The following is a 25,636-nucleotide window of genomic DNA, read 5'->3' as shown; positions in this document are numbered from 1 at the left end:
GGCATATGTTCGGGTCTAATTTAATATCTGGCAGAAAATGGAGGTAGAAAAATTGATATGAATGGGAAATCCTGCTGACGGACAAAAGGAGAATGTGGCATTTAATGAGAATACAGTGGAACCTTGGTTTTCAAACGTAATCCGTTCCGGAAGACCCGTTCGACTTCCGAAATGTTCGAAAACCGAGGATCAAGGCTGGCTGCAAAGTCAGTGGGGGGAAATGAGAAACATGCCTCGGAAGCCGTTCGAATTCCAAGGCGCATTCGAAAATGGAAGCAATTCTGGGTTTTTGGCCTTCGGGTTCCAAATTGTTCGGCTTCCGAGACACTCAAAAACCGAGGTTCCACCGTAGGTTTAAATGGAAGAGTTTCTGGGATCTTAGGCAAGGAAGAACCTCCCAGAGGATTTTATTCTCGGTTTTGCAATGTGAGTTTTGTTGCATGGTAAATGCAGTTGTCATGGGGAAGAAAGTGCGTGGAAATGCTTTTGCAAATCTGTAGGGCATGTTTATGATGAGACTGTATAGCTGGGGGGAGAAGGGAGCTGACCGTAAAGTAATATGTGCTTCTTACCGATTTGAAATTGCCGGTTTGTTTCTGTTTACTTGCTTAGGTAATCACTGTATTTTCCGCTTCAAACTACTATGCAGTTGGCAGTAACAGGGGTGCCTACCTCAAACTGGGGCCTGACCTGATCCCTCACATCATCCAGTATCAAGCCAGCAAGGATGCACATAAACTGACAATGACTCAAAGGCAAGCATCTCCCTCTCTCTCTTCATCTCTTCTCCTCCCCATCACTTAGGCCATTGGAGAAAGCAATCCTTTGTATGGCCCTATCTTGCCCCATTAGTTTTCATTTATATGCTTGTTTATATCTGCCCCTTCCTGCAGATACGCCATTAAAAATGAAAGCAAAGCGAAAACATTCTAAAACGGACGAAAGATTCTAAAAACAATTACAGTTAAAAAACATACTTCCATCCAAAGACCTCAAGGTTACCAGGAACTGTATTCTTCAGCTACTAGGAACACTTTCGGTTTCCTCCTGAAATTTAATACTGATGGAGACAGGAGCCACTCACTAGCAGGGGAGGGCATTCCACAGCAGGGGAGCCACCACTGGCAAGGCCCTGTCAAGGGTCACTGCTAACTGGGCAGACCCAACTAGTGGGTGATAGTGACTTATACCAGGTGTGGCAAAGTTGGCCCTCCATGTGTTGCTGAACTACAACTCCCATCAGCCCTAGCAAGCATGGTCAATGGTCAAGGGATAATGGGCGTTGTTCAGCAACAACTGAATGTCAAAAGCTTCACCATGCCCTGATTTAGACAAAATCCTATGCAGGTTTGGGACCCAGTTAAGAATGCATAAATTTCTGTTCCCATCTGTACTTGTTAGTTTCTGTTGTTTCCATTCATCTGCAGTTCATCTTCTGCCACATAACTACATTGCTCATCTATCTCACTGACCCCTATTTAACTTAAGTTACATATCTATTCACGTAACTTAAGGTCATTTTAGTATAAAGGAAATGCCAAAACAATATTTAAAAGGTCCTAAATTACCGTATTTTTCGCTCTATAAGACGCACCAGATCACAAGACGCACCTAGTTTTTGGAGGAGGAAAACAAGAAAAAAATATTCTGAATCTCAGAAGCCAGAACAGCAAGAGGGATCGTTGCGCAGTGAAAGCAGCAATCCCTCTTGCTGTTCTGGCTTCTGTGATAGCTGTGCAGCCTGCATTCGCTCCATAAGACACACACACATTTCCCTTTACCTTTTAGGAGAGAAAAAGTGAGTCTTATAGAGCAAAAAATACGGTAGGTATTATTTCCTTTCTGTGGTCCTTTCACCCAAAGCCCAGAAGGGCTCTCTGTTTCTCAGAAGGGGCAGAGACGTGTGTGTGTGTGTGTGTGTGTGTGTGTGTGTGTGTGTGTGTGTGTGTTGTATTTTCATCCCTCATGTATGATGTTACATGGCAGAAATGCTTATCTACTCTCCTCAGGATCAGCCGGGTGGAGGAATCAGCGTACCAGGTTTTAAGGGAGCGATTGTTTGCTCACAGGTCAGAGCTCGCCTCCGCCTTCAGGCAATGTGATCAGGATTCAGGTAAGGTGATGGGTAAACACCTAATATATAAGGGTATTTAGAAGGAATATAAGGAATTTATTTATAAGGAATGTAAGTACCTGACAAAAAGGAGAGATTTCTGACAGCCAGCCGTGCAAGCTCCCTGCTGGATATAAGAAAACAAGGCTTGCCCTACGGATGCTCTGCAAGAGAAGTGCTCCTCCCAAAACTGAAATTGTCATCGCAGGCTCTGCGAACCATTGGTGCCTCTGCCTTGGCAATTTTACATGTGTAGACAATGAATTTTGCTGTGTTTGTGAACCCAGGATACGTCGACCATTGGTAGTGAAACAGTAGCAGGGGCGCCACAGGTAAATCAGGAAAGGGATGGGAAGACCTCCATGCTTGGCTATGACACAGCCAGGCGTGCACTTCTGTTTGCCATTCCCACACGGACTGCCCTATTTGGGTGCTTCCAGATGAGCATTCAACCACATCTACACCATACTGTTATGAGTTTTGGGGTGCCAAACATACACCTCAGCACTAAATTCCTGGGTCCAGTAGGGGTGAGAATTTAATCAATGCTTGGAGTCTTAATCTCGGTGCCAGACAGATTTAGTGTGTGTTAAAAGGTAAGACAGAGCAGCTTCTTGTGTTCAGGAGATCGCCTGAGAGATGGGCCATTGAAAGAGGGAAAAAGAAAAGGTGATGAGCCATTAAGGGAAATAAAGGAGGGCAGAGAAGTGGAGTTCTAAATGTTTAATGGATTAAACCTTATTCTCTGCACTTTTGGAGTTTGCATTTTTATTTCTGCATGGTTGCTGCCTTCCCCCTTTCTGCTTCTGATCTATGGTCCTAAATAATCCACACTGTTTTTGTAGAAGAGACTCTTTCCTTTGTGTCCCTCTTCTCATCACCCCCAAACTGATTTGGGAAGAAGGAGGCTGAGGAAGTGATCTATGGCTTAGTTTTAGAAGTCATTTCCTAGTGAGCAAACCTTTCCTGGAGCGGTGCATATTGGTGGGTGGGGTCAGAGGCAAAACCAGGAACGTAACTCTGCAGAGTCAGCTAATTCCAGTTACACAAAAGCAATCTTTCTAGCTTCATGCATATGGCAATTTTGGCAGCCCATTGTCCTTAAAACACCTTGTGGCTTCCCTTTCTGGGCAGGAATGATCACACTAAATGACTGGGCAAAGGTGGTGGAGTCCGTTCTTAATCTAGGGCTGCCCTGGAGGATGCTGAGACCACACCTTGTTTCCAACGCTGTCGACGGGATGCTGGATTACAATTTGTGGCTCAAAGACCTTGTGACGGAGCAGTGGTCAGCCTCTCAAGAGGTAACATGGACTTTGTAGTACATTGGTAAATCCGAAGTTGAATGCTGCCTCCAGTGGTTATGGGGTGGAACTGAGATTTCACCCTTTAGCTTGTTCCGATGCTTCCTGTAGCAGCAAATGAACTAAGGGGATGTGATAAATGATAGCGCCAGCTCCTATGGGAATAATATTATTCCCAGGTTCGGTTGGTTGGGGAGCGGCAATTTGACCAGAGGGGGGCAACGGAGCCAGAATGGCCACAAATATTCTTAAATATTCAGGAACTAAGTTGTCAGGCACATCTTTTATTAGGGAGGTTTCTGATGAAATGGCCAGTGGATGCGTTTTGAATTACTTATTCTTATTTATAAAAGAATATTCATGTAGTGGTATGCCATGGGGGGGGGGGATCAAAGCTATTTACAGCAATAAAACATTAAAACAGGCTAGCCATTTTTGTGTTTTGTTTATCTGTGAGATTGTTAAGCCGTAGTCTTGTTTTTTTCAGCGCATTCAATCAAGTTTGCTGGAAAACATTTACCGAAACTTATCCAACCTGGAGACTCTCTTCAATATTATAGACAGTGATCATTCAGGTAAGTGCATTAATAATTCCCTATTGTTTTTAGTTCAGAATTTTACATAGCCCAGTGTTGAAAAAGGAATAAATATCACATAGGCGGGGCAATAGATGCCCCACTTTTTTATATTAAAAACGCCCTGAAAGGAGTAATCAGAGAGGAGCACTACATAAAAAACGGAGGGGGAGTCCCTTAGATGGTTGTATGGGGTCTTGCACACCTCCTTCCAGCAACTCCTGCAGCAAAGCTGATACCAAATGCACAGTGGTACCTCGGGTTAAGTACTTAATTCGTTCCGGAGGTCTGTACTTAACCTGAAACTGTTCTTAACCTGAAGCACCACTTTAGCTAATGGGGCCTCCTGCTGCTGCCGCACTGCCGGAGCACAATTTCTGTTCTCATCCTGAAGCAAAGTTCTTAACCTGAAGCACTATTTCTGGGTTAGCGGAGTTTGTAACCTGAAGCGTATGTAACCCGAGGTACCAATGTAAAGGTAAAGGACCCCTGGATGGTTAAGTCCAGTCAAAGGCGACCATGGGGTGCAGCGCTCATCTCGCTTTTAGACTGAGGGAGCTGGTGTTTGTCCACTGACATCTTTATAAGTCATGTGGCCAGCATTACTAAACCACTTCTGGTGCAACGGAATACCGTGACAGAAACCAGAGCGCACAGAAACGCCGTTTACCTTCCCGCCACAGTGGTGCCTATTTATCTACTTGCACTGGTGTGCTTTCGAACTGCTAGATTGGCAGAGCAACAGGAGCTCACCCCATCACTGGGATTCGAACTGCCAACCTTATGATTGGCAAGCCCAAGAAGCTCAGTGGTTTAGACCACAGCGCCACCTGTATTGCTCTGCTTTCGTTTGGATCACATCAGTGAGTTGCCTGGGCAACCTGAGGCCTCCATACACACTGCGGTTTGAGGTGCACTCCTTTGGCTCTTGAGACAACAGAGGCCAACGGCAACAACAAAAGATATCCCGTAAATAATGTGCACACACATAGCTGGTAAATCGTGTTCTGTCCTTTTGCAATTGGTGAATTGGAAGACTGGTGGCAGCAAGTGGAGTTTTCCGTAACATTTCTGAAGTCTGCTGCCATCGAACTGTTAAAGGCCTGGGGTTGCATTGTGAGACGGCGAGACAGCAGTCAAGGTTATGTTCTTAGATCTGCCAGAAGATGGCGGCCATGGACTTGAGACAGCTTTAAGAGGACTTTGGAAGTTTACCTGTAGTTACTAGCCATGGTTTAGGGGCAAGGAGGGAGGGTCTGTTGTCTTCATGCTTGTTCCCAGAGACATCTGGCGAACAGGATGCTGAAATTCCTGTTCCAGAACAGTAGGAGGGAAATAGAGGGTTCTGCTGTGAATAATGAGAATTTGTGAGTTTGAATTATCTGCTATGCGTCTCAGAGATGCAGCAGGCTACACATTAGAGGTGGGGGAACCAATGGCCTTCTGGATGTTTCTGAACTGTGACTCCAAGCATCCCTTTGCCATTGGCCATGCTGGCTGGGGCTTGGGGCCCAATCCCCACCTATAGGGTCACAGGTGACCCACCACTGCTACATTTATTCCCCTGCTATTTGGGCAAATAAAATGTTTTTCCTCCACCACCTTCAGGGTTCATTTCTCACGACGAGTTCCGCCAGACCTTCAAGTTGTTCAGTGCCCATATGAATATTGAGATCTCAGACCAGGACGTGACGAACCTGGTCAACAGCATCGATTTCAACAAAGATGGAAACATAGATTTCAACGAGTTCATCGAGGCCTTCCGCATCGTCCGACAGTCTTCCTCGGATGACATTAGCAGCTGGAATCCCCGCGTCACAGACGCCACCAACCCACAGACAGCATCTTTGTAGTGGCTTCTCAAACCAGGCTCATCTTTCAACCTAAGAACTTGCCTCACAACTAAGTGGTAAGACAGTTCCTAGCAACTGCCTCACAACTGATACAGCCATTTTCAGATTTCTTCTGTTGAGCGAGAGGGGAAAACAGGACATCTGCATCCCCGTTCCATCCCAACGACGGCATCTAATATTAAGGAATTGCTGTAGCTTTTTTTTTTTTTGCTTTTTTTAAAGCCATCGGTGAGTCAGTCTTAGCCTGTATTTAATGTTTTCTCCAGCCCAGCTTAAAAATGGACTGAATAAATGTTTATCACCCTGTGTCTCCCTTGACCCTGACCTCTCTAGACGGCTTCCAATCCTCACTCGGCTATGAACCACGGCCTCTCGGCCTGGCCTACCTCACAGGGTTGTTGTGGGGTTTCTTTAGAACTGTGTTATTCCTATCCAGGCTCATTTTCTGACTATTTTGTAGTCCATATAGGCCACCCTGACAGTTCTTCAAGGCAGGCAGCTGTGTTAAAGGACTGGTTTTGTTTTGTTTTTTAAAAAAGTTCCCTTGTCAAATAGGCTTATGTTAGAAAAGCCTGTTGTGAATACACTGAGAGTTTGCCAGATATTGCCACTTTCGCCCAAAGCGCCACAATTCTAGCATGGGCAAGAAGCCAGGATAAATTTGGCTCTGTAGCTTCCTCACTTCTCTGGGCCTGATACCCCCTGAGTTGCCTTGCTTGCTCCACTGTCCTGCTGTTGCCCTGGTTTGTTCACCTCCCGCATACGCTTCGATTTATCTTTCTTTTTAGAACATTTGTACAGGACAGCCGTGCATTCCGCAAAGTACTTGGCATCATGATTTCCCCACAATGCCCCTGGACTCTTGGAAGGGGCAGGGAATCTTGCAGGTGCTGCAGCAGGTCCTTGCTGGTGTTGACACCCACAGCTGCTGCATCTAAAGTGATTTTTTAAAAGGCATACCTACATTGTTAACCCTTGTTTACAGAAATGCATTCGCACAGGAGGCGGAGTACTAGCTGGATGGATGTGTTGCTGTTTTTATTAAATCGCAACAGCTTCTCCTGCTGCAATCATTGCTTGCAGTTTTTGCCAATTGTTTCTCCCCGCTCCAGGCATCTCATCCACTGCTATTTTTGAGGAGGGCTTTGTAGCAGCACTGCCCCCAGACCAGAGTCACGAAGCAAACTCTTGGCTTCGTTTCAGTGTCGGGTCACATGGGAAAAGTATACTTACTTTCAGCTCGGGGCTGTAGTTCAGTTCTGATCTTCAGCACATAGAAAGTATATAAGCAAAATGAGAGCTATAGCTTAAACACAGAGAATTGTAGCGGTGATGTTAATGCAAGAGGAGGGATGCCCTGCTGAGGAATCAACAATAGAAAAATCACACTGTTGAAATGCTGCTCAGGAAGAAATTGCATCCACTGCACGAATTTGCAAACCTTGTTTTCCATTACAAACAGCATACAGCAAGATAACAAGGGTAAATATTTGATTTTATTACCTCTTAGAAAGAAGGTTTTGCATATTCTGTTGAATTAAAATGATATAAAAATATAGGCTTTAGATACCAATAGTTTTTTTTTTGTTTTTAAACACCTTTATCCAGTGCTTCTTTTCCATCACCTGTCTGAAAGAAGCACATCAGACACCCAGTTTCCCCCCTGTAATGTAGAAGGTTCAAAGCTTTATTTCGAAGTTTGTTTAAACAGATTGGACAATGTCTTATGGGCACATAAACAACCAGCAGTTATTTTGGGGCGTGTTTGCTGTAAGCAATAACATTGTATTTCCTCTCAAGATGTTAACACGGAAGGTGTCTTCATAAACCTAACCCACACAGTCGATATTGCCAAAGTTGCAGGCTTAGATCACAAAGCAGCTTCTGAAGTGTCTAAAGTCTGTTCTTGAAACCAACTGCACCATTAGGAAACCGAACCACTTGATGGCCAAATTGGGGAAAGGACACCAATACTATTGGACTCCTCTCGCCACATACTAAGATGTATTGATATATATATATATATTATATTTTAAACCGCCTAGTGAGTTTTGGTCATGGAGAGGAAATTACAGGTTCCATAAGCCTCTGGACAACGGAAGGGTGTCCATCAACTGAACACCCCTCCTCTGATAGGTATGCTCTCATTTAATCCATGTTCTATGAGCTTGATATCTTCCAGGTCATCTTTTACGATGCTGATCAGGTGGCTGAGCCCTTCTTGTTGCTGCTTCAGATGCTAAAAGAGAGGGAAGGGGGGAGAGAATAGCCACGTAAACACTCCGCTTTGACCTTCCCAAGCCTAGCCTGTAAATTGCCTGGCAACGCTCAGCCCTTCTGTTTGTAAAATGCTAGGCATCAGTCCTCAACTGAGAGGTCACAACTGCTCCAATCTTTTTTTTTATTATTATTAAATATTTATTAAAATTTTCCACCTTAATAAAAAAAAATCAAAAAAGAAAAAACAAAAAAAAAATTAAAAACACATAAAGTTTACAATCCATATTTTCAATAACATATTTCCCTGACTTCCCCACACCTCTCCTTCTTATATTCCAATTCCAATTTGTTAGTTCAACAAGTTCTTATCCCCAAATTTAACCTTTTTATATTTAATTCATTTTAGAAAAAACCAATTTTAACTTATAAACATCAATATTTGTACATCAGTGCTCCTTCTTAAAACCTTTTTCTAAAGTCGACCCAAATTCCCTTCCACGAATTCCCCAATTTTCATACCAGTAACAAAACAAAATATAAAACAGATTATAATTGTACACCCTTTGGATTCCCAAACCCCAAACCCCACCACCCCCTTTCCCCTATGTGTTTACATGAGAGACATGGGTTACTCAGCAGAAAGTCACATGCTGATACCTCCCCTTTCATACACATCAACACTGGAATCCAGACCCAGGATTAGGTCACAGCTCTTTTTGCCTTATTCAGCTTACTATATTTTGGTGTGTTGTTTTTTAAATGCAAGTTTCTAGCCCTTATGTTTCGGAAGACAACCTTGGAAACATGTAAGCGTTGCCTGGTGGCAAATGGCCAAAAATTAGGGTTGACCAGGGCTTGCAGCGGAGGCTCTGCACCATGGAGTCCGTTCCCCAGGTTTTCTATGCTACCAAACACAAATTTCACTGGCCATCCCGCTCTCTGACCTCATGCAACAGACACATCCAATTCTTTGGGAATAGAGATATTGGAAGCACAAAATATGCATCCGGGACTTTCTCATGTTATTTTGACGAAGGAATTTGCATTCCTGCCGATTGTTACCTGTTTAATTTCCCGCAAGAGGTCTGCATCGATGTAGTACCTCTCTTCCGATCTCACAGCTCCAAAGTGGTTCTGCATTCTGATCTGGGACATCAACTCATTCAGCCGGCCCTGGAAGAAATAAAGGAAGAAACTCTGAATTCAGGGCAGAAAGCAGTTTCTTTTTCCCTGCCTGTGGGACAAGTGGCAGAGATTTATAAGCAGATCCAGTCCTTAGTACAGGGGTAGGCAACCTAAGGCCCATGGGCTGCTCCCAAGTCACCCGCTCGGCGAGCCCCCGTGCACTGCACTAAGCCAGCGCGGCACAGGGATTCGCTTCCGCAACGCCGGAAATCGTGTCTACGCAGACGCCGGAAATCACGCACGCACACAATCCGGCCCACAAAGGAATCTCCGCTGGAGTGAACCGGCCCAGGCGAGGTAAACCTTGCCAACCCCTGCCTTAGTATCTCCAACAAGCAAGTATCTCAAGGCCTCTCAGACTGATGTGGCACCCTGTTGACTTGACTCAGTAACCTCTCACTAAGGCTGCTTACTGGAAAGGAAGCATCAATGATCAGGTTGGGAGGCCTCTGAAAATATACCACTTACAGATTTTACCAGATTAGTTTGAAGGAGCTCAAGGCATTTCAAAGACACTGTCATTGTACCATTTTTCCAAGAGGAACTCTAAAATGCATCTAAACATGAATAAGCAGCATGGCATAGGTCCAAGGCGGCCACAGCCTTCCACATTAGCATAAAAGAACTTGGGAGATGTAAGACAGGCATGAAATGCAAGTGCAAAGAAGGAGCAAGCACAAGAAGAAGAAGAGTTTGGATCTGATATCCCGCCTTTCACTCCCCTTTAGGAGTCTCAAAGCGGCTAGCATTCTCCTTTCCCTTCCTCCCCCACAACAAACACTCTGTGAGGTGAGTGGGGCTGAGAGACTTCAGAGAAGTGTGACTAGCCCAAGGTCACCCAGCAGCTGCATGTGGAGGAGCGGAGACGCGAACCCGGTTCCCCAGATTACAAGCCTACCGCTCTTAACCACTACACCACACTGGCTCTCAAAGCTCACAAAGCACCAGGCAGCTTATTGCCCAGTTCTGTGTTTGGTATGCAAGGTTATGCGTCCTGAGTTGCTGACCTTGAACTGCGTGGGAGCATTGAGTTCACACTGGATCGTATCCAACTGTACGCGAAGCTGCTCCTCATCGGCTTGGATGGCATAGCCGCTTTTCCTCTGGATCTCTTGCTTGATCAACACCTTCGTGAAGAAATTGAGATGCTTTAGAAGGCTACCCCTTGCCAAAAAAAGAGATTGTCCTTTTTTGGGCAGCACAGCTGAATGTGGCGCACCTGGTCTGTTTTTCCCAAGGTGCTGTGGGAAGGCCATCCTCAGACACACCTGAGGTCAATAAGACCACTCAAGGGAGTGGACAGATGCAGAGTGTCTTTACACAGAGCCACAAGAGGGCCTTACTGGTAGTGGCGCCCACCCTGTGGAACACCCTCCTATCAGATGTCAAAGAGTTAGACATTTGAAGGCAGCCCTGTACAGGGAAGTTTTTAAATGTTTGATGTCTTACTGTGTTTTAGTATTTTGTTGGAATAATAATAATAATAATAATAATAATAATAATAATAATAATAATTTATTTATACCCCGCCCATCTGGCTGGGTTTCCCCAGCCACTCTGGGCTGCTTCCAACAAAATATTAAAATACAATAGTCTATTAAACCTTTAAAGGTTCCCTAAACAGGGCTGCCTTCAGATGTCTTCTAATAATCTGGTAGTAGTTCTTCTCTTTGACATCTGGTGGGAGGGCGTTCCACAGGGCGGGTGCCACTACCGATAAGGCTCTCTGCCTGGTTCCCTGTAACTTGGCTTCTCACAGCAAGGGAACCGCTAAAAGGCCCTCGGCGCTGGACCTCAGTGTCCGGGCAGAACGATGGGGGTGGAGATGTTCCTTCAGGTGGGCAGGGTACAAATAATAAAATTATTATTATTATTATTATTATTATTATTATTATTATTATTATTATTATAAGATACACATGGAGGTTTACAGAGTAATGGAATTTAAAAAAAAGGAAGAGGAGCTTCTAAGCCCATTTTCTCCCTAGTTGTGTAATAATTTTTTTTTAAAGATACAATTGAAAGTTAAGAGACTGTAAAATAAACATGTCCAATGTACACTATTCCATCCCATAAATCAACCATGTACCATATCAACTGTTGTTTTTTAATTATAAAAAGGGGGGGGGATGAGAAAGCAGAACCTAGAAAGGCAAGGGTCAGTGTGTGGCTAAACTGGGATCAAGACCCAAAGATTCTTTGATCTCCTATCCAAACAGAAGTTTGAATGGCTTTAAGAGGAGAATGAAGATCTATCTACTGGTGGCTGATTACCCATGACAGCAATAGGGAACCTCAGTGTTCTAAAGTAGCATAGGGGTATGGGAGAAAACGCAATGTCAGGCAGAGCACTCTTGCCTTTGTGGGCTGGGCTTATGAACTTCCCAGAAGCATCTGGCTGGCCCCAGATGAAATCAGGATGCAGGTATAGACGGACCTGGGATCCTCTTTTTATGGTCTTATCCATCTTCCCCCACACTGCAGATGGGAGGACTGAGGCAGAGACAACAGGGGCTTGCCTAAGGACCACCTTAGACAACCCTAGTTGAATTGAGACTTGACCTGAATATTTCCTGACCTTCATCTCATGTTCTTCGCTCTTGCACTTTGCCGTCATTCTTAATCACCACCCATTTTTACCACAGGGACAAGCAACAGCCTACCTGCAATGTTCTGTGCGAAAGATCCATTAGCTTCCTCTTATACTGAGCTATTTTGGCCATCGTTGTAGTCTGGTTTTTCTGAAGCTCACTTATGTCTTCTGATATTATCTACAGACAGGGAGAGATTGGGTCAACTGTTTAGAGAGAATGCACAGGTTGTGAACTATCAGGTTTTACACCTAGGTGTCCCTTCATGTGTCGAAAGCCTTTCAAATCCTTTGCAGCTACAGCCCACAACCAGCTACAGAATTATGGAGCTGGGTGGATCTACAGTGACTGCTCTAAAAATCCCCTGAAAATCAAAAACACACGCTTCAAAAATCACAACAAGCCAACTGCAGAGAGAGAAAAAATGGACGCAATGTACCATAGCAGAAATGCTTTGAGGCGGGGAACACTTTTAACTAACCAAGCCAGCTGGTTCCAGTAAGAATAATAGAACCTGAAGATTAAAAGAGATTTGATACCATTGAAGTTAGTATGCAAGTGAAGAGGTATTACTGGTTTAGCCACTGGACAGATTTAAGACTAAACACAGGAAGCTGCCTTATTGCAACTCAAACAGTTATATTGTCTGCACTTGCAAGGAGTGATTCAGACAGTTTCTGCCAACACTACTTTGAGATGTTAATGAGTGAACCTGGGACCTTCTGCACATAACACAGTGAGCTATGTCCCTCCTCTAAATTAGGGAGGTTAGACTGAAATCCCAAATTTTTAAAAAAGAATCTTCATGCATGCGACAACAGTGGCTAGAATTTTAATAGCAAAAAATTGGAAAGGAGACGTGATAACCACCAAATTAGACTGGCAGGTACAGATGATAGAATATGCAGAAGCAGCCAAAATGACGGGAAGTTTAAGAGATGACTCAAAACAGAGATTAAATAAAGAATGGAATGTCTTTAGAGAGTATATAAAACAGTACTGTAAAAATCTAAATGCTTTAACGGGTCTGCACTGAATCTTGCAAGACAATAGAGGACCAAATAATAAAGTAATTTTAAATATTTAGAAAGAGGAAATATAAAAGTGTAAAGTAACACAAGGGGATGAATGGAAGTCAAGAGAATGTGATGTTGTTGGTGTCTTTGTTTGTTTGTTTGTTTTTTTGTAAAATGTATGTATTGTTCTAATAAAGCTATAAATTAGAAAAAATAAAATAAAATAGGGAGGTTAGACTTCACTTTGAGCATCTCAAGTGTAACTCCTAGTGAAAGTGAAGAGACTGGGTTGATTTGTGTCCCTGGAACACATAAGCAGTAGAATCTCAGTGGAATTGTAGAACGTGCTATGTTATGCATCTTGACTCCTCAAGTTTGACATCTTCCACGCTCTTTACAACGGACTTGGAAATTGCTAACCCCAGCCTAGGTGGAGCAAGCAACCAATCCCTGGCCCCGAGAGTCCAGAGTGCTTTATGGTATTACCGCATTTTTCGCTCTATAGGACGCACTTTTTCCCCTTCAAAAATGAAGGGGAAATGTGTGTGCGTCCTATGGAGCGAAGACGCCATAGCCCTGCGACCCTCTCCCGGCTGGAGAGGTGACGCGCGGCTATGGCAGGAGCCTCCATAGCTGCGCGTCACCTCTCCACCCGGGAGAGCGTGCACGGGGCTAAAGCAACCCCCCGCGACCCTCTCCCGGCTGGAGAGGTGACGCGCGCCTATGGCAGGAGCCTCCATAGGCGCGCGTCACCTCTCCACCCGGGAGAGCGCGCGCGGGGCTAAAGCAGCCCCCCGCGACCCTCTCCCGGCTGGAGAGGTGACGCGCGCCTATGGCAGGAGCCTCTATAGGCGCGCGTCACCTCTCCACCCGGGAGAGCGCGCGCGGGGCTAAAGCAGCCCCCCGTGACCCTCTCCCGGCTGGAGAGGTGACGCGCGCCTATGGCAGGAGCCTCCATAGGCGCGCGTCACCTCTCCACCCGGGAGAGCGCGCGCGGGGCTAAAGCAGCCCCCCGCGACCCTCTCCCGGCTGGAGAGGTGACGCGCGCCTATGGCAGGAGCCTCCATAGCCACGCGTCACCTCTCCACCCGGGAGAGCGCGCGCGGGGCTAAAGCAGCCCCCCGCGACCCTCTCCCGGCTGGAGAGGTGACGCGCGCCTATGGCAGGAGCCTCCATAGCCACGCGTCACCTCTCCACCCGGGAGAGCGCGCGCGGGGCTAAAGCAGCCCCCCGCGACCCTCTCCCAGCTGGAGAAGTGACGCGTGACTATGGCAGCAGCCTCTCCGCTGTGCCTTTCCGCTGCTCCCTGACCTGCTCTTTGGGGCTGGTGGTGGGCTTCCCCCCTCCAGCCCCAAAGAGCAGGTCGAAAGGAACCTGAAGCCTGGAGAGCGAGAGGGGTCGGTGCGCACCGACCCCTCTCGCTCTCCAGGCTTCCAAGGTAGCCGCCTGAACGCATCTTAAACGGCACCTTGTTTTAGAGCGGGAAAACAAGAGGGGGAAAATTCTCCCACTCTCTGCGCAGCGCCTCCTGCCACTTCGCTGAAGGGGCGCTGGGCAGAGAGCGGAATAATTTTTTTCCCTTGTTCTCCCCCCTCTAAAACAAGGTGCGTCCTATTGTCCGGTGCGTCCTATGGTGCGAAAAATACGGTAAGTTTCTGGCACCTGGAACACAGGATTTGCAAAGCAAAAGGCAACTCTTAGCCAGAGCATCCATTGCCAGCCACAAAGGATCACAACAGTGGTATTCAGAAGCTGGTGCTCACATCTAATCTGGTTTGATGCTGCTTCGTCATTTGGTCTTGGACTTTCAACCTCCTCAACAGTTCTTTGAAACCAACCATCGGCACTGGAATCAGCCTAGAGAAGTAAGAGCATCGACATGGTAGAAATTAGGCAACACATAGAAATGATTAGGCTATAGGAGCAAACAAGGCACTCTAACTAGGGAGTCAGGAGGCCTCACCATCCCTTTAGGGGAAAAAGACGGTGGTTTTTGTCTCTGGTAAATTACCATGAATCTGGTTCAAACACATGCACACACACCCTTGATTGTGCTAACTCTGTTGCCAGCAGCTGGAAGTCTTAATAGATTCCACTGAAGATTGTTGGGTTTGATGTCCCAACAAGCTCTTAAGAGTACATATGAGGGATAGCATGCCTGAATATGCACCAACATCTAAAACTTTCTTCAACCTGCAAATTTAGCGTAGCTTCTCCCCAATGTGGTAGTAACAAAGCAAGATTTTAACACAGGGACACACTCAAACATGCATTCTTGTGATGGTTCAGTCGTGCATGCGCTTCCTAACTGAAAGCCATCTAGATTTCGGTGTGGCGTTATGACTATTTTCCAGCTGTTGCTCTTGGGAGCTGTGATCTCCAGGGTGCTCATTTTGCCCATCCCTTCTCAGAAAGACACATAATTCCCATAACAAATTATCCAAGCAATGCAAAAACCACCTTGAAAACCACCAGACTTACTTTTCAGGATCTGGATTGTCAACTTTGGCCTGTTCCCAAATGATTGGATCAACTCCTGGAAAAGGAAAAACAAGTTAAGCCATTGAGGACAATGAGTCATTGAGCCTCAGCCATTGTTTACTAGGATCAGTTGGAGGTAAGATTTATCTTGCTAAAAAACACACACCCAGGTTTAACATACATATAAATCATAGCCCCCCTCCCCTCCAAAGAAACAGGTGAACTACATTTCAGAAGTGACGGTTTTAGCACACTTCAGATATTCTCTTCATATCCCATTTCCAATTAATTCAGTGAATTTTTCTCTTGTGAGAACCCACCCCTAAAGAAGCATTAATTGCTGCTGCAAGTACCACTTTCTGCTTCTGTTCTGATGTTTTGTCTCATGAGGGAAAAGAAAAAAAACCAACCCACCGCTGATCTACCACACAATGAGTGAGTTAGAAGATTATTTACTTGTCCTTTAGGTCTCTTTCCAAATTGTATCTACAAACCAAGTCCAATTAAAATACATCCCATATCTAAAGCAAACCCCTTAAATGGCTAGCCAAACACTTATTTTTAAAGAACACCACAATTCTTTCAGCTTGTATTACAGTAGGACATGCTCCTCCATCATCTAACCCAGGCTTCCTCAACCTCGGCCCTCCAGATGTTTTGAGACTACAATTCCCATCATCCCTGACCACTGGTCCTGCTAGCTAGGGATCATGGGAGTTGTAGGCCAAAAACATCTGGAGGGGCAAGGTTGAGGAAGCCTGATCTAACCAAAGCACTTAGCTGCAGTACAGATTACCTGCAGGAGGACTCTGTAGCAGCTGCTTGACCTGTGCTGGAGAAAGCTCTGTCCTGGCCATGATGAGGGTGACTCCAAGCTGCTGCAGCTGGTTTTTGACATTCGCTTGTTCAAAGTGTGCATACAGAGTGGTAGAGGGGACTCGCCTGGAAGTCCCATTTGGAGATCGCTCAACAACATAGATGACTACTTCAGTCCTAAAAGAGCCAATACAAACACTTACATTTTACACATTTTAAAATGATTTACTGTTGTTAAGCTCAAGGTTGATCTCAAGAAACCAAAAGTATTCATAGCATCACAGAACTGCAAGGGACCCTGAGGATCATCTAGTCCAACCCCCTGCAATGCAGGGTCATGTAGCTGTCCCATATGGGGATTGAACCTGCAACCTTGGCATTATCAGCACCATGCTCTAACCAACTGAGATGGTCTGGCCAGCTTCCTCCAATTATTATCTGCCTGGCTGGGCTCTTCATCTGATGTATGTATGGAGCTTGCTGTGGCGGCAATTTCCACCCACCAGCGACTTGGATGGGACACTCTGTACATGGACCTCCAAATGACAAGCCTCTGGGGTGCCTTTACCTGCTCCTGAGAGGGATGTCTTGCAGATAAGAGGAAGCACCTCAGCCCAACCTGGCACAGAGAGGAGCAAAGGAGGTGTGATGGCCTGGGATTTGGACTCGGATGCTGAACCTGAGGGATCCCAGCCTGCACAGGATTCCCCGCCTCCAGAACCAGCTGAGCCGGGGCTGGGGCATGACCCTGAAGGGTCCTCACCTGTGCTGGATCCTCAGGTGCAGGCATCAGCTGAGTCTGCTCTGGCTCCTGAGGTGATGGAGGACCCATTGCCTGCAGGTGCCCCACTCTCAGCCCCGTCAGGGGAAGCTGAGGTTGCCTCTGGGTCCGGTAACCCTCTAGCCTCTCCTGAGCTGCAGAGGCTCAGGGCAGAGAGGCGGAGGGAACTAAGTTCCCGCAGGAGTAGTGCTCGCCTCCAGGCCAGGAGAGGCGAGTCACCAGAGGATCAGGGACGCCCTATGCCTCAGGGCAGATAAAAGCCAGCCAGTCCCAGTCCCAAGTTGCAGGAACAAAATTGTTGGTTGCTAGTTCCTGCCTGAACCCTGTCCTGCTTTTCTGCCTGACCTGCCCTGGCTCCCTGCTTGCAAGCCTGTTCCTGACTTTGCCCGACTCCCTGTCCTGCACCCAGCTTCAGCTTCTACGAACTTCCTCCATGTTGTACCTTTGACCACAGACCGGACTTGGACCTCGCCTCTCGGGTAACCTACAGGACCAGCACAGGAGGCGAGGTGAAATGGCTGTGCCTACACCTGTTTGCCATCCCTGCATCAAGCATGTTACTCTCCTTGGGCATAAAGAGGCCTCTTCTTGTCAGGAAGGGACACACATGCACCATGCAATGTACTTACTGATCATCTGGCATGGTCTTCACACCTTCCACGTTGACTGTGAGAGTCTGGTTTGAGCCTAAGATTTTGTGCAAAGATTCCACAAGCTGCTGCTGCTGGCTTCGGATTTCTGCTTCCTTCTTGTTGAAGACCAGTGCTACCAAGCCATCTTCATCCTTGTTGTTGGACATGCAGCTATAGCCAACAGCCTGTGAAAAGACAGCAGCCTTTTCAGCCAACAAAAAGATACCCAAACTTTTTGCTGCAGCAGCAAAGCACCACAAAGACATGAAAACTACAATTCCACAACTCCGTGAAATGTAGCGAAGGAAATCAACTATAAATGTCTAGCAGCAATTAAGACTAGCTAGCCAACCAACTGTTTCCAAGAAGGTGGTCTTCAGAAAAACCAATCATACCTTAAACCTGCAGAAGGGGTTTTCCTGCGAGAACTCCACTGGGGCAATGCTGTTGTTGAAATATCCTTTGCCTGTGCCCCAAAATGCCTGCAGCTGGTTCCACTTGGCCAAAATAGCATCTCGCTCATCTCCCAACAGTGTGGGTGCAGAAAGGGCACTTGCTGTGTTTATCAACTGGTTAGACTGGGCAGGGGCTTGAGCAGGCTGGCTGAAGAGGCTTCCTAGGGCTAAAATGAGATGGGAAGATAGATGGCAAATGAAATCCAACCACACAAGGCTAGCCCACTATCCTCTCCTCAAAGTAGCCCCTTTGTAAAATAAGATGCTGACCAAGAGTTTACATATTTTCTGAGCATATCACTCTTATATTTTTTTGCAATTTAGGCAGATATATCATCATCATCATGAAACCTTTATTGGCATCACATACAAACATTCAGAATAAATAGGCCAGTGCGATCTTGTTGCCATTTCAACAGTACAGTCATTTGCCAAAGGGAAGAAGAGGCAAGCAATCTATTTCATCTCTGTGGGTCTCCAACAAGGGCAGGATCCTGTAGCATACTTCGGTGACAAAAAATCAAATAGAGGAACATAGCTACTGTCTTGGTGAGCTTCTGGTCTCTCCCCTGTAATAAGAAGCGTATAACCTCTGTCTCTGGTTTCCATGTTGGAATACATAGATGGTCTAGAAATTGTTGGTGGAGATAATCATTCATTTTACATTTAAGGGCCATGTGAGCTAGAGTTTCCACCAGGTGGGCATCACACAGGCAGATCCTATCTCCTTCAGGCAGGTATGTGGATGCCTGACAAAAATAATAGCTACAGCAGACGCCTGAAACACCCAACCAGAATACAGTTCATAAAGTCCACTTCTTTGCCCAACAGGCTGTCACCCAGATGTCTGATGGGAGGGAGAGAGGAAAGAAGGAGCTCCAATATGAAATAAAGAGGTTAGATAAAACCCCTGGCACAATTTAGCCTTAGGGTACTTACTTGGTTGCTGCTGCTGCTGCTGCTGGGTGCTGAAGGCTCCAAATCCCAAACCGGTTCCTAAACCTGTCCCAAGGCCGGTACCTGTCCCGAAGCCAGTACCAAATCCAAAACCCTTGTTCTGGGTAGCACTAAACAACCCTTGAGAGAAGAAAAGCAGGACAACACAGTGTGAATAAGGTCATGCTAAGCTCCCGCAACTGGAAAGACACACATGTGCAGAGCAATTCATGCGCTCTTACCACCAGCCCCGGTGTTGGTAGGTGCCGAGAAGCTGAATGTAGATCCAGCTGTGGTGTTTGCCGTCCCAAATCCTCCAAAGGCCCCTAGGAAACCAAAAGGCCAAAATCAAAAGAAGAAGAAGCCCAGCAGGCTCTTACGAGGCCACAGTTTTGATGATCACATGCTGGTGAGTTTTTTTTAGGAAGGGAGATGGTGACAAATGAATGCTGCTGAGGAAACAACTCGTATGCGTTGCCCTCGTTTAAAGCCGAAGTGATTGCAGAAAAGGGGCTAACACTAAAGTAGCTAACACGCTTTCATCTTTTGGGAAATCATATCAGATGCACATTTTTGTTGTTATTTTTTGGAAAGCCTATCCTGTTACTAGAAGGAAAACACATTTAAATTCTTTAAAAAACAAACAAACTAATCAATGCAGTGCCTCTGCTTTAAGCTACTCTAGAACATCAGTGCTCCTTATGTGGGCATAAATATGTCTTCTGAATTCTCCTTGCATTGTAGAAACCAGCTGCTCCCAGCACTCTTTGCATGCCTTTCTTTGTGTTAAACAGGCACAACAGAGTTGATTAAATGGCTTTGCTGGAGCTCCCAGAATAGGTTTCAATCAGAAGAAGGGTTCCAGCCTGCCATTGACACGTTGGCCCTGCAACTGCTTATACGGACCCTGCTCTTCTCCTTGACCAAGCGCCAACCAGCACTGTTCCTGACTGAACTTTTTGGGTGAAAGATGCACTGGTTAAACCTGTCCTGAAGCACTCAAAACCTATACAGTCATAAAATTGGGGGATGGACCCAAAGACTAAGTTAGTTGTGCTTTAGCCCCACTGAAATCAGTGCTGCCCTGGGCTCCTTTGAATTGTAAATGTATTAAACAAAAGAATAAATAAACAAATAAATAAATACTAGTTTGAAACCAATTTTTTATAAATGCATTAGAATTTGTGACCCCTGTCTGCACTCAAAAGCTTAAAGTTCAGTTATAGCTGCCATCTTAAAACAATTATTTTCATGTAATACTAGTGACAATCGTAGTCCAATGGTAAGCTCTTTCTCGTGTCCTTCCTTGCACAGAAATTTTCCAAGAAGAATTTTAAAACTGATTGGAAGTGTGCATGCATTTGTATGCGGTGGGTGGAGGTGCAAGAGAGACTCACATTGTGAAAGCCATTCAGACCAATCACAAAGCAAACAATTTCACTGGGATGAACAAATGGTTTCTTTAACAGCTGAGATGAGAGTTACACTATACAAATAATTGAAACTGTTGCATATTACAGTACAGAAATGATAGGACTATGGAATGATATAATTTCCTATACGAACAGCCACAAGAACTGAAGGTTAACACTAAATGAACGCGTTAGAAATACTAAATATTAGAATACTGAATATTAATGTCAGGCACATTCAAGTACAAAGATGGATCAATGCCTGGCTGTTCAAAATCAGCTAATTGAATTATCAACTTGTTCTACAGACGGTAAATAGTTGAGAATGTTTAAAAGTCAGAATCTTTTTGTCAAAGCCAGCATATTTCTCAAAGACCAAAAGTGAGGATTGCTGATTTTTTTAGCTGATCGTATAAAATTTGCTTCTCCATTGAGCCTTGATAAAAGTGTGGTGAGTTCGTGATGACTGAAATCCAATGAAGAGACGTAGGAAAGGGGAAAAACATAAATGCAGTAGGGTCCAAGAATTTGAGATACAGAAAAATACCTTTTCAAAGTTATTCAACTTTATTACCAAGGGATCATAGTTTTATATCCCTGTTTGCAGAACGCACATGACAAATTTGGCCTGCTAAGACACTCTGAGTCTTTAAAACGGTTTTCCCCCAAGGGAAATGAGCCAATCTAGATCCACATGGATTCAAGGCTAATTCACACATTACACCGTTTCATAGGCACACAGTAAACGGGAAAATTGTGAAAGGAAAGTGAGAATTCCACACCCTCCCAAGCTGATAGGGCACAAACATGGTGGATGTGTACCATGGAGGAATGATTTGCCATGAATTCATCCCAAGTTTGGAGAGGTTGTCTCCCCTTCACACTTTACATCACAGCAAGTAGCTAGCAGTCCCACAATGCTGTGTTCAGTATGTATTGCCTCTCACATAGATTTCCTGACTGTGCAGACTTCCTCATTTATTGAACGGAGGGACCTGATCAATCATTTCTTTAACTAACGCATGGACTGCATCCTGTGAGGCTTTATGTTCCCATAAGCAACTGCTGGATCAGAGCAGTCTCTCTTTGCAGCTACTTCAGTGATAAAACAGCTTTGAAAAATTAAGCATTTCAGTCACACATTTAAGGAGTCCAACGCAAATGTTATTTTAAAAGCTACAAGGATAAAAGCAAAAGAAGTATTCTGCTTCTGCTCCAGTCCTTAAACAATGAAAGAGGTCTTCAATGGATTGTATTGGAACAATGCCACATGAATGAGTCTAGACCCCAGGGGCCTGAAGCAAATTCTTGGACCCTTCTCAGCAACAATGCAATTACAAACACCACTTGTGTGCATTCTCTACCTGCACTGGCCAGACTGTTACCAAAATTGAATGGTGGAGCCGAGGTAGTAGACACACCAAAATTCCCAATATTAAAATTCACTGCAGGATTAGCAGTTAATCCAAAACCCCCAAAATTAAACCCGCTGGCAGTGGAGTTTGCTGTTTCAAGCCCACCAAATCCTGATGAGTGGGAAGCAGAAAAGAAAGCAAGGAAGTATTAGTGAGAAACAAAACATGTAAGCAGTAAAACCATTTCTGATTAGCAAAAATGAGAAATTTCAAAGAACGCAGGAGAAGAAACATCAGTCCATAGCAAGAAAAAGTACAAGAGTGTTTCTCTGCTGTTATAGGACAAATGAAGTTTTCACTGCCAAATATTAGTTCCAAAAACATGCAAATAAAAATTCCTTCTCAGTATGAGAGCAGGGTGTTTTGAATGGTCTACGTTTTGAAGGGTTTAGAAATAATGAGCTGAGCACTTAGGCTTAACATTTTGTAGATATGAATGACCAAGTAAAGAACCATTAACAAACTTGACAGTGGTTCCCTTCCCCAAACCTCCTCCTTAGAATTACACTCTCCCCATGCTGATTAATACAAATACTTTGCATTTAAACATGGATTTTTGTTCAAAGTGCTTCACATACATTATCACAACAGTCCATATCAACATGCAATTTGTGAATTCCCAAGTCAAATGCAGCCTGCCAGCCATATACTAGACAAACACATACTCTTCGCAGTACCAGGCAGACAACAACAGGCTAGCACAGCGGTTCTCAATTTGCTAAGTACTGTGAACCTCCTGTTTTTCAAAAGCCAAGCCACGGGACTCTACAATCCTACCGTATGCATTTCGTAGGAATTAGCACTAATTATGTTTATTTGTGGGGCTCTGCAACATGGGACTGGCAGCAGCCAGAGACCTAGTTTTGCTAATGGATGGAAATAGAAGCATGGCAGTGGGAGAGCCACACTTTGCAGCCCCTTGGCCAACCACCCCGTGATATTAATGAATAATAATAAGAAGTGCCTCTTTTGTATGTGTGTGGGGGTGCTCCTTTGGGATATATATAGTTACATTTATACATAGACACTGTGATATTAATTAATGTGATTATAATGAATAATAAGCGCCTCTTTTCTCTCTCTGTGGGGGGGGTCCTCCTTTGGGATATATATAGCTACATTTTTATACAAACCCTGTGATATTAATGAATAATAAGCGCCTCTTTTCTCTCTCTGTGGGGGGGGGGTCCTCCTTTGGGATATATATAGCTACATTTTTATACCAACCCTGTGATATTAATGAATAATAATAATAATGTGTCTCTTTTCTCTCTGTGTGGGGGGTCCTCCTTTGGGATATATATAGCTACATTTTTATACAAACCCTGTGATATTAATGAATAATAAGTGCCTCTTTTCTCTCTGTGTGTGGAGGTCCTCCTTTGGGATATATATAGCTACATTTTTATACAAACCCTGTGATATTAATGAATAATAAGTGCCTCTTTTCTCTCTGTGTGTGGGGGTCCTCCTTTGGGATATATATAGCTACATTTTTATACAAACCCTGTGATATTAATGAATAATAAGTGCCTCTTTTCTCTCTGTGTGTGGGGGTCCTCCTTTGGGATATATATAGCTACATTTTTATACAAACCCTGTGATATTTATGAATAATAAGTGCCTCTTTTCTCTCTGTGTGTGTGGAGGTCCTCCTTTGGGATATATATAGCTACATTTTTATACAGACCCTGTGATATTATTATTATTATTAAGTGCCTATTTTGCGTGCGGGGGTGGTGGTTTTCTTCGGGGATATGTGTGTGTGTGTGTATGTGTGTACACACACACACTTGCACTGCAGGGGTTTGGACTCCAAGCCCCTCGAGGGTCCCTTCCTGTTCTAAAACCCTGCGCCAAGCGGACATTCAGGCAACCTTAAGGCGCATCATCATTTGGTGCCCTGCTTCTTCACGTCTTCCTTGCGCTCGCGTTCATTTGCGCGCGTTGTCGTGCTTGTCCTGACCTACGGCTGGAACAAATAAAGCTGACTCCCTCCCTCCCACCCCCTCCTCTCGATATCGCCCTGCTGCTCCGCGATAGGCAGCCGGGGATTCAGCAGGTGCTGCCCTTCCCCGCCGCCCCCGCTACCTTCTCGGTTGCCAGGGCGACCAGGGCCACGCCCCTCCCCCACAGAGCTCGCCCCCCCCCGCTTCCCCTTCTCCGCCCCGCTGTCCCCGCACTCACCCGCAGGGTTTGGGGCGGCCGCAGCGCCGGCGGCTGGCCCGAAGTTGAAAGCCATGAGGGAACCCGAACGGCGGCGGCGGCGGCAGCAGCCTGACCCTGGAAGGTCCGCTCAGCGCCGTCGTCCGGGTGGAAACTGCAACCCCGACGCGAGAGGCCGCGACCAGGCCATAGAGATAGGAAAAGTGTAGAGTGGAACCCAATATTAGCCGGCTGCGGTTTTCTAGGGACCCGCCGCTCTGCCCTTCGGCCTGCCTTAACTTCGACTCCCCTTTACGCATTTCGCGTCGAAAAATTAGAGCGGGAAGCTAGCTGAAATCTGGCACCGGGCGTCCCGGTTTGGAATCGCCGTGGCGCGTCACTCTACATTTCTGCGTCTGTGGTGAAAAAAAAGGTTCCGCCTCCGCCCGGAGAGCGACGCTCGAGCTGGCTTGTTGCCCCGGCAACGAGGCGCTGTGGTGACGACGACGACGTAAGATGCCATCGCGGATTCCTAGACCGGCCCCTGAAGCGCCACCAATTGGGGAGCGGGGTGCGGGAAGGTAGAGGCTCCGCCTTGTGGACTGGAGGGGAAGTGCCCGATGGGATCCTGATGGGGAAAGTCGGCCGTAGGGCAACCGAAGTCGGAAGTGTATATTTTTTTTGGGGGGGGGGGGATTTCTAACAATGTTCCCCCCCAAAAAAAACCTCAACAACTTTTCCACTTTTTGAATTTGTATTGTATTATTCTATGTACTGTGGCTTGCCGTTGTTTTATTGATTATAGTTAGAAATTATTTATTGTAACTGTTGAGTGGATTTCTGTTTAACTTTCATATGTTATTATTATTTAATACTATTCTAATGATTGTTGAATGTTACTTTTTGATGTAGGTTGCCTATTTTAAAGTTATGTTTTATTATCCCCTTTTTGTATTGCATTAAGATTGTTATAAATTGTACATTCTTTCTTCAGCTTGTAAACTGCCTTGAGTACTGTAAGATAGAAAGACGGTATACAAATTAAAAATGATGATGAGGAGGATGAAAGGAACTGCAACCTATGACTCAGTGAGGGGATTTAGGATGTGTGTTTCAGGCCTCGGCCAGTTTAGTCCTGCGTCATCCGGTCCCGTTTGTCACCTGTTAGTCCCATTTATCACATGTTTAATTACGCAACCATTGTGTTCTCCTGGAATCTGCTGCGATGCATGCTTAGCAGGAAGGTTTGCAAAGGACACACTTGAGAATATTGCAAATGAGGTGCAGGGATCACTGGGAGGGCTTTGTCTGTAGCAGCTGCACACCTCCAACTGACTTCCCCCTCTCAGGTGCATCTAGCCAGAATTCTGTTTTCCTTTCATTGGCAGGTAAACACACATGCCTCTTTTCAGGAGGGGTGAGGTGCACTAAGTATTGAAAATGTATTTTCTACTGCTGCTGCGTGGCTATACCTCATTATGATTTCAGTGAATCTGTGGTCTTTTGCTTTAGCTTTTTTGCGTTTAATCTAGCCGTAATGCCAAGATCCTTTTCAGGGGCAAGGGAAACTGCAGAAAGTACGTTTTAGGCCATACTAATGAGAAATGACTACCCAGAACTCTGGGACAGCTAGAAAGCACACGGTGTGTACAGGGGCAGACTTCGGTGTTTCCAATTTCAATGGCACCTCACCCAAGGCCAAAATT

At 45.4% G+C, this 25,636-nt stretch overlaps 2 protein-coding genes and 1 long non-coding RNA gene across 4 annotated transcripts in view; 2 read left to right on the top strand and 1 right to left on the bottom strand.

Moving 5' to 3' along the window:
* Positions 1 to 6,153, top strand: part of PPEF2 (protein phosphatase with EF-hand domain 2) — a 28,230-nt gene extending 22,077 nt beyond the window's left edge. The window contains exons 12-16 of the mRNA XM_083571277.1: positions 613 to 755; positions 2,010 to 2,113; positions 3,248 to 3,417; positions 3,905 to 3,992; positions 5,601 to 6,153. Coding sequence (XP_083427403.1) covers positions 613 to 755; positions 2,010 to 2,113; positions 3,248 to 3,417; positions 3,905 to 3,992; positions 5,601 to 5,845 — 750 coding nt within the window. The 3' untranslated portion in view covers positions 5,846 to 6,153. The remainder of the gene's footprint in view (positions 1 to 612; positions 756 to 2,009; positions 2,114 to 3,247; positions 3,418 to 3,904; positions 3,993 to 5,600) is intronic.
* Positions 6,154 to 7,319: 1,166 nt separating this feature from the next.
* NUP54 (nucleoporin 54) lies at positions 7,320 to 24,330 on the bottom strand. 2 transcript variants are annotated; one of them, XM_083571407.1, is made up of 13 exons: positions 23,973 to 24,330; positions 21,735 to 21,896; positions 19,201 to 19,284; positions 18,962 to 19,099; positions 17,963 to 18,189; positions 17,565 to 17,752; positions 16,135 to 16,331; positions 15,339 to 15,393; positions 14,621 to 14,714; positions 11,914 to 12,021; positions 10,258 to 10,377; positions 9,128 to 9,238; positions 7,501 to 8,084 (listed from the first exon to the last, which is right to left on the bottom strand). In XM_083571407.1, exons 1-13 carry the CDS (start codon positions 24,025 to 24,027, stop codon positions 7,956 to 7,958), a joined length of 1,668 nt encoding a protein of 555 aa, XP_083427533.1. In that variant the 5' UTR covers positions 24,028 to 24,330; the 3' UTR covers positions 7,501 to 7,955. The 2 variants fall into 2 exon arrangements, with proteins under 2 accessions (XP_083427534.1, XP_083427533.1); XM_083571408.1 differs by lacking the exon at positions 21,735 to 21,896 and having other exon boundaries at positions 7,320 to 8,084; positions 23,973 to 24,323.
* LOC310742629 lies at positions 16,125 to 19,606 on the top strand. Its single transcript, XR_014538627.1, has 2 exons — positions 16,125 to 16,797; positions 17,440 to 19,606. It is a non-coding gene; the product is annotated as an uncharacterized lncRNA (long non-coding RNA).
* Positions 24,331 to 25,636: the final 1,306 nt, after the last annotated feature.

Source organism: Podarcis filfolensis, assembly GCF_964270895.1.
Source record: "Podarcis filfolensis genome assembly, chromosome: 9".
Taxonomy (NCBI): Eukaryota; Metazoa; Chordata; class Lepidosauria; order Squamata; family Lacertidae; genus Podarcis; species Podarcis filfolensis.
The sequence above is the reverse complement of the archived record's forward strand: the minus strand, read 5'-3'. Positions and strand labels throughout refer to the sequence as shown.